Raw genomic sequence first — 8,954 nt, 5'->3', positions numbered from 1 at the left:
AGCCATGGGTCTTTAGGCATGGCAGCAGGCACCTCTACCTCTAAGCCATGGTCTTGAGGCATGGCAGCAGGCACCTCTACCTCTTGTTGCCCTTGAACTCTTGATCCCCCTGCTTCAGCCTTCTACATACTGGGCTTAGAGGAACACCACCACATCTGGCTTTATACCACTAACAGTTGAGCAACTATTATACATTGCCTGAAAAGCTGAGATAAAGTGTCTTTCCGAACTGATTAAGTCCAGTGAATGGGAAAAGCAATTTGGGCATATTGTTTTAATGTGCTAATATACAGAGAAATATATGCGCAGGAGGGTCTTGATTCTGGTTGATCAAGAGTGACGTAGAGGAGTCATAGCTAAACTGAAATAGAGAATTAGTAACACCTAAATTAGTATTGGAGACAGGAGGGAGGTGGAATATTGACTTCAGGTTGAGAGTTGAGAGTATATTGGATTTCTGGAGTTACCTTTATGACGCTTTTCAAAGTGAAGGCTATGAAGGCTATAGAAGACAACAAAGCAAATCATAATAAGTTAGGATAGCAGTGGATGGAAAGGAAGGAGCAACTGTCAAATTGTTTACAATTTAGTTTAATAAAATAAATAAATAATACAATTAAGTTTCTCATAATAGTAAAGACAATGAAATGGTATCTGGTGAAGACGGCTTGATTACAGAAGATGAAAGCAAAAAGGAATAACAATATAGATGCGATTTTTCTCAGGTGAAGAACATATGGACAGCAGCTTTGGGGAGAAAGTTTAGAAATTCAGTTTAGATTTCGTTTTAAGTGCAAATGGGAGAAACTAGGAAATCGTGATAGAAGTAATAAGGGTGAAGAGAGAATGTATGTATGCCATGCAGGGGGTTTTTGGTGCTGTGAGACCCCTGCAGTGACAGGGTAGAGGGGACCTGGGCATTTGCTTGGAGAGTGGGGCGGAGAGACTGAGGGTGCAGCAGAGGCACAGATGCAAACGAGAATGTGCCAGGGCACTGTGAAGGGTTTACTCAGATGACTAATCTCTTTGTTGTTGTATCTGCTGAGAAATGGAGGCAGAAGGTCGATTTAAGTAATAGTCCATTTTCTGCTGTCTTAACTGAATACCCAAGAAAGATAGTTGTAAAAACAGTTGGCTGTTTTGGAGACTAGGAAGTGGCACCTGTTTCTGGAAAGGCACACCATCCACTGAGGAACGGTGAACAGCGTGAGAGGGAAGTTGGGGAGATGACAGGCACATGGGGTGTTGAACTGGTTCTTCTAGCCAGAAACCAACTACATTAACTAACACACCCTCCCCGCCTACCCATCATCATGGTCTGATCCCTCTTAATCCCATCTGGATGTCTGAGTATCAGGTTTTTGTTTGTTGTTTTGTTTGAGGCTGGCTCTTGTATGTAGCCTTTACTAGCTTTAAACTCAATATTGCCAGTTTTGGCATTGAACTCAAGACGGTCCTTCTGTGCAGCTGCTTAGTGTACTAGGATTTTATTGCTCCTTTGGGGATTAGGTTTCTATCACAAAGTCATTGTGTGGAGCTAGGCATGGTGGCTCACATTTTAAATTCTTGGTTTTATGTTTTTTTGTGCATGCCTGTATTTACACCACATGCAGTGCAGTACCTGCAGAGGCCAGAAGAGGGTAAGAGATCTCTGTGGAACTGGAGTTAGAGATGGTTGTCAGTAACTGCCCTGCGGGCCGGGAACTGAACTCACGAGCTCAGATCCTCTGCAAGAAGAGCAGGTACTTCTAGCCACTGAGTGGCTCTCACTGGTAATTGTTGCTTGGGAAGGAGAAGGGTGATTAGTGACTATAAGGCCAACCTGGGCTACAAGATACCTTGTCTCAAAAAGGCCCAAACCAATCAAAACAGAAGAACAGCAACAACAAAAATTAGAGGTTAAAAAAAATCTGGAGGGCCTAGTGAAACTGTGTGGATGAGTTTGAGAGAGCTGATCTGGCGAGTGTAGGAAGGGGCAGTTAGAAAGATAGAAATGTGTTAAGATAAAAAGGCTTAGTAAACTTTGTGCAACCCCATTGCTGAAAATAGGATTTATGAAAATCTAACGTTTCAGAGAAAAAATAACTGAAAATAATGGCAAATCTGTGAGTCAAGTGATCCTTGGATGTGTTGGGTCCAAGAGTGTGAGGCTGAAGACTGCTTAGGAGGAGATCACTGGACAGGCCAGGGGTGCAGCTCCGTGGTAGAGGCTTGCCTTGTGTTTCTAAGCCATGCAGTCCTGAGATAAGGAGAAAAAACAAAACTGGATTATTTGGGTGAAAGCTAGCCTGGGCTTAAATTTGTTATCATTCTGCCTCAGCCTCCTGGATACTGGGAGTTGGGCTTTAGGTTTCTTTTTGGTACTGAGGACTGAACCTGGGTTTGTGCATGTTAACAGTGCTCAGCCCTAGGTTTGGGTGTGCGAATGTGTGTTGGGGTGTGTCTATGTGTGGTGAGCTTATATGTCCAGGTTGACTTCAGATTGACTGTACAGCTGAAGATAACCCTGACTCCATCTCCCGGTAGCTGTTAGAGGAGTTTCACCATCACATCTAGATCCTAAATTTTGGTGTTTGTTTGTTTTTGAGCTGGTGTCTTGTTATGTAATCTTGACTGGCCTGGAACTCACAAATAGACCAGACTGGCCACATTCTTACAAGTTCCATCTGTCTCCACCTAAAGTCTAGTTTGAAGTGAGACACTCAACACGTTAACATTGCCTACATAGTAATGACTGTATAAGGAGGAAGATTGCTTCTGTCTACTCTGGTCAGCTTCAGTAGTTTGATAAATGTCTTTCTGTGCATAAGGTAGTAAAAAGTTGAGGGTTTTTACAGAAATGAAATCATACTGCTTAGAGAGCACTGTTCTAGTGATGTGAAAACAAACCATATATGCGTGGTCTTTTATAGTATTCTGTGACTGTTCTATTGATAACCTTTAAAAGCACTACAGAGTATGTTTTAAAACAGAAGAATTCGGTTGTTGTGTAATGGTTCAGTCATTTACCTGACTGTGGTGATTCACACCTACAGTTCAGCACTTGGGAAGCTGAGACAGGTGGATTCCTATGAGTTGGGAGGCCAGCCTGGTCTACATTGTGAGTTCCAGGCCGGCATGGATTATGTAGAGAGACAATGAAGGGCTCTAGCAAGCTCAAGCATGGCAAACATGGTGCCAACAGGTTTTGCCCCTTTCCCTCTTCAGTTTCCTGAACCCCTTCTGAAAACCGCCTATATCCATCTCCAGGGAATGTGCTGCCGTCTATCTCAGGCACGCACACACATGTGGCATGCAGGCATATTTGCATACAGAGGGTAAAACAAAAAGATCTTAAAACCCGGGGGGTCATTCCTTTGCTACAGCCTTTGCTTAAATCTCTCAGAGAAGTCTGTAGAAGGAGCAGTATCCCAGTGGCTAGCCAGATTCCCATTAAAGAGTGAACATGGGCTAGGAAGACTCACTGGCGAGGATTATGTTGGGTGTGTGGACTTGGGATGTTCTGTAGAGCACAGTGGAGGTCATTAGGTCACTTACACCTCCCATTTTCAATTCGGCATGACATTTTCAGTCTATTGTTGAGTGACTTAGTCTGTATATCTGTGTGTATCCTATTGGTTCTGATATTCTTGAGAACCCAGACCAATACAATAGTAAAAATAAGCAATCTGGCAGCGTGCGGTGACACATACACAGAGAACTCAGGAAGCAGAGGCAGGAGGATTAGAAATACAAGGGCATACTAGTTTATGCAATGAGTTAAACCTGGTTTGAATTACATTAGACCCATCTGAAAAAAAGAATAACGTAAGCAAAAAACAATCCAGGGCTGGGGAAGTAGCTCAGCTGGTAATCGCAGGGACCTGCATTTAATTCCCAGAACCCAACTGAAAAAACTGAGTAGTGGGGGCTGGAGAGAGATAGCTCAGAAGTTAAGAGCACTGACTGCTCTTCCAGAGGTTCTGAGTTCAATTCCCAACAACCATATGGTGGCTCACAACCACCTATAATTAGATCTGGTGCCCTCTTCTGGCCTGCAGGCAGGACAGTGTATACATAACTAAATAATTTTTTTTTTTTAAACTGAGTAGGGTAATGAATGGCTGGGAAGGGGAGATAGGCAGATCCCTGGGACTTGCAAACCAGCCAGTACACTCTACTCAGGCAAGCTCCAGGCCGAGGAGTGACCTTATGTTGAAAGAAAAAAGGAAGAAGACACACAGCATCTGGGGATGGCACCCCAGGATGTCTCAACACAAAACGATGTATGTAGATCAAGTACAGTTTTCTATTCATACTTATTAACCCTTGAAAGCAGTTGATGAGTAGATGACAGAAATAAACCATGGCACCTGCAGACAAGGAAACAGTCACCACAGAAGAACTCATCTCTCAAGCCTGAAAAGATGTGGGGGAACCTTAAGTATCACTGGGCAAAAGAAGCTGGGCTGAGGAGCTGCACGCTGTAAGATTTCAACTGTGAGGCAAGTCTGAAGGACTTGACAGGATCGGTGTACTTAAGAGGACTTAAATTAGCTGAGTTCAAGACCAGCCTGGTCTACAGAGTGAGTTCGGGACAGCCAGGGCTACACAGAGAAACCGTGCCTTCAAAAACCAAAATGAGAAACTAAAATTTGTGCTTGTTTATATTGAGACAGGGTCTTGCTGTCTGGCCTAGGCTGGCAGGAAACTTTCGTTTCTCTCTGTGCCTCTATTACAGGGGTATACCACCGCATTTGGATTTGTACACATCTATACTAAGTTAGTCTAAAAGAGAAAGGTGGCAGGATCTGTAGACATTAGCGTTCTGTCTCCTAGGTAACCAGGTGAATGACTTTCAGTCACATCCACACTACCTGTCTGCTGTGTACGCTAGCTGTCATGTAGGTTTGAATTAGCATTTCTATCAAGGCATCCTCCAAATTACAAAGAAGGAGCAACACCATCCTGACCTTTTGTTAGGTTGGGAAGGCCTGGAAGACCTGTCCCCAGGTGGGGCCTATGGCTTGCAAGCCTGGCTGCCACACCAGGAAATATGGCCTATGTGAGATGTGCAGCATGATCTCACCGTTATGTATGCTTGCGTCATCTCAGGCCTGCTTTACTATTGGGTTTTTGTATTTTTTGTTTTCTTTTGTTTTTGAGATGGGGGTCTCTAGGTAGCCTTGGCTATTCTGAAACTGTAGACCAGGCGGTCTCCTCGAGCACTGGGATTAAAGGTGTGTGCTAACATGTAGGAACACTGAGAACGAGTGAATTTTTTCCTCTGATTTGCACATCAGGTTTTGAGGTGTTGTATTTTAAACTGACTGTGCGAGACATGTACACAGAAATTCTAAATAAAAATCTGTTCTTAGTACTCAGTATCTGCATTGACCATTTCAGTGTGCTCTATGGACCATGTGCCGCTATGGAGGCCTGAAGCACTTGACCTGCAGGCCGGGAAGACGCAGACACTAGATGCTGGGCTGGATTAAGTGCCTGCTGAGGATGGTGGTTCAGCGAGTTGGGCTCAGCATGCAGTCGGTGAGTGCTCACAGTCCCCCCAAACATCCAGACATTTCCATGTTCTGAGGCTTTCCTGAGAAAATGATGTAAACTTTAAAAACATTTAAATGTATTATTTGTAGTCTGTGATTTGATTACTCTTAAATTGCAGAAGTGGGTCTGTTCGCAGCACAGTGAGGCATAACTTTCTAAGTTATGCTCAAAACTTATTATTGTAGTTACATGACCTCAAAAACAATGCATTCGTTAATGAAGAAAAGGATTAAATCTATAGAGAATCACTGATTGTTTGGCTCACAATTAGTAACTTTGTTTTTAGATTAATATTAAATATTACAAGCAAATGATAAAGCATGTTTTCCTAAAATGTAACAGTAGCTAGAGAGAAATCGTAGCCTATTATATAATTCTATGGCATAGATTTTTTTAAAGAAAAAAATGTTTATTTTATAGAGGTTATGATTTTATTTTTTTAACATATTTAAGTTCTCATTTTGTAGCCCAGACTGGAAGTCAATGTGTAGGCCAGGCTGGCGTCAAATTCGGAGATTTTCATCTGTGAATAAGAATACTTGCCAGTATAGTTAGCCATGGATTAGATGGCAGTCTGTCTGGATAGTGCACCAAGGGGATAAAGAAAGGACAGACACAGGTACAGTGAAGCAGCGGGGATGAGGTGATTAAATGCATTGTGTATTTTCTCAAGGACTTGGCATGCAAATAAATGTGATTCCATTCTTGAGAGTATCAGGAAGCCCAAACTGTCCTTATCCTATACCTGTTTTATCTGCATCCTCACTGTTTAAACATTAAAACTTGCATTCAATATGCATGCGTATAAATCAGCACTGGAGGTACTTCAGGAGCTGGTTCTTCCACTCTGGGTTTGGGTGGAACTCGGGCCATCAGGAGGTACCAAGTGTCCTTACCGTCTGTGTCTCTCTGAAGATGAGCGTGTGTTTGTGTGTGTGCTTATTTGCTGCATTGGACCTTGAACTTGAATTGTGCTTCCTTAGCTGCCTGAGTAATTGGGATACAGGTCCTGTCACCAGGCCTGATTTAGCTCTGTTTTACTGTAGACATCAGCCATGGTGTTAACAGACATCCACGATTAGTGTAGTATGCCAGGACTCAGTTCCCACAGCTTTTGCATTGAGCGAGCATTCAGACCATTCCTCATTGTATACGAGAAACTGAACTTCACAGCCTTGCTGCCTCTTCCAGTTACCTGAGGTGGAACCTAGTTCTGAGTCCACAATCCTTCCTCTTTTTAGTGTACTTTGGTACTTATAAAAGAAATGGAAGAAAATCTTAGAAAAACCTTAACTTACTGACTACGAATAGGCTCATGAAATAGTGTCCGTTTTATAGATGAGAAAATAGAAATGTAAAGGATAATTATTTGTACCTTTTGTAGACAATCAGTTGGCAGACCCTGCTTTTAAAGTCAAGGCTTTATGCTGCTCTAGGCCTTACTGGCTCCTCCCTGCTCCTCACTGCCATCCACTTTGATTCTTCCCTTCCTCCCTTCGTTCCTTTTTTGGAACAGGGCCTCGCTGTATAACTGGCTGGCCTTGAACTCACAAGAAATCTACTGCTTTTGCCTCCCTTGAATACTGGGATTAAAGGTGTGTGCCATAAAGCCTGGCTCAATTTATTTTTCTTATATTTTGTTTTGTGTGTATTGATGTTTTGTCTGCATGTATGTGTGTACATCACTCTGTGCTTGATGCCAAGGAGAGCAGAAGAATTATCAGATCCCCCCAGAACTGGAGTTAGAGATGACTGTTTGTGAGCCTCCATGTGAGTGCTGGGAATTAAACAGCTAATTCTGTTAACTGATGAGCCATCTTTCCAGCCCCTTAACATTTTTTAAAATGTGTGTGTGTGTGTGTTATAATTAGAGGACAACCCTGACTGAAGAAAGGAAAGAAAAGAGACAAACCCCAGCCAGCGAGATGGCTCAGCAGCTGAAGACACTTAGTGCCAAGCCTGACGGCCCGAGTTGTGTCCTTGGAACCCACAGAGTGGGTGAAAGTTGCACGTGTCCTTGTTTGTACTTTAAACATCCAAATGTTTGAATTTTTCTCAGTCCTGTATGTTTGTCCTTAAGTAGAAATTTGTGTGATTAGACTTTTTTGAGACAGTCCTAACTATGTAGCCCATGCCGAACACGAACTCAAGACCCCGCTTCAGTCTCCACAATCTCCCTGCCTAGATTCAAATATGACTGGAACTGGTCCCAGCAACGTATGCTTGAAAAGTTATAGGCAATATGTAATTTGTATTTCCAATCTGTTAATACACATTTCTGTTTCATTTTCTTCTTTGGAGGAAGAGTGAATGAGTAAATGGGTAAGGCTAGGAGAACTGAGAGAAGACTTCTTTAGTTAGGGATTCTCCTATCGTGCATGTGTATGGTGTGTGTGTGTGTGTGTGTGTGTGTGCGTGTGTGTGTGTGTGTGTGTGTGTGTGTGCATGCGTGCGTGCATGCGTGCATGCACGTGCATGCGTGCACAGGTGTTTGTATCTGGGCAGTTGCATGCCAGCACACTTTTACTTGGCTCCTTTGGGATTAGGAATATATGTTTATTGAATCTCCTTAATAAATGTGATTAAAAGTGTACAGATCCTCCAAAATTTTACATCACATGTTGATTTACAAGTAGTTTCAGGGATTTGAGACTCAAACTGTATCATTGTTTGAACCAAACACTAGAATGAAACTGATTGTTTGACTATATACTTTTGTTTTTCGTTTTCGTTTTTGTTTTTTGAGACAGGGTTTCTCTGTAGCCTTGGTTCCTCCCCTGGAACCAGCACTTGTAGACCAGGCTGGCCTCAAACTCACAGAGATCCGCCGCCCTCTGCCTCCCGAGTGCTGGGATTAAAGGTGTGCACTACCACTCCCTGGCTTATATACTTTCTTTTAATTAATAGCATAGATTAGTTTCTAATGGATTCCTGTATTGAGCAGGGACAGATGACAGCTCCAGATTCTAGCTCCGAACGTCAGCGCTCCACAGTAGTGTTTCACGTTGTGAGAGAACAGGCCTCTCTCCTGCTGTGTCTTTCTTGCTGCCGTCACTTTCAAATGGTGCTTCTAAATATTAGGGATTGTCATATAAGACACAGGCACGCACAAGTACACAGACAGTGGATTATTTTAATTTGTAGATAAAGCAGTGTATAGTTTCTCTTCTTAGAAGTGGATTGAATTGTCTTCTTTATTTAGACCAAATGTTCTGGTAATACCAGTTTTCTCCCTGCTTTCTCTTGCATCTGGGAAAAATTTGCCGATAGTCCATACTTTCTTCATCCATTCTTCCATTGAAGGGCATCTAGGTTGTTTCCAGGTTCTGGCTATTACAAACAATGCTGCTATGAACATAGTTGTGCATATACTTTTGTTGTATGATAGGGCATCTCTTGAGTATATTCCCAAG

At 42.7% G+C, this 8,954-nt stretch overlaps 1 protein-coding gene across 2 annotated transcripts in view; it reads left to right on the top strand.

Moving 5' to 3' along the window:
* Nucleotides 1–8,954, top strand: part of Mtfr1 (mitochondrial fission regulator 1) — a 31,906-nt gene that overhangs the window by 5,614 nt on the left and 17,338 nt on the right. Inside the window, exon 2 of one of the 2 annotated variants that reach the window (XM_005361904.3) lies at nt 5,386–5,526. In XM_005361904.3, coding sequence (XP_005361961.1) covers nt 5,461–5,526 — 66 coding nt within the window. In that variant the 5' untranslated portion in view covers nt 5,386–5,460. Of the gene's footprint in view, nt 1–5,385; nt 5,527–8,954 lie in introns of those variants that run through there. The other variant, XM_026786835.1, reaches the window with a different exon arrangement.

This window comes from Microtus ochrogaster, linkage group LG5, assembly GCF_000317375.1.
Source record: "Microtus ochrogaster isolate Prairie Vole_2 linkage group LG5, MicOch1.0, whole genome shotgun sequence".
NCBI classification, from domain to species: domain Eukaryota; kingdom Metazoa; phylum Chordata; class Mammalia; order Rodentia; family Cricetidae; genus Microtus; species Microtus ochrogaster.
This window is presented reverse-complemented; position numbering and strand designations above follow the sequence as displayed.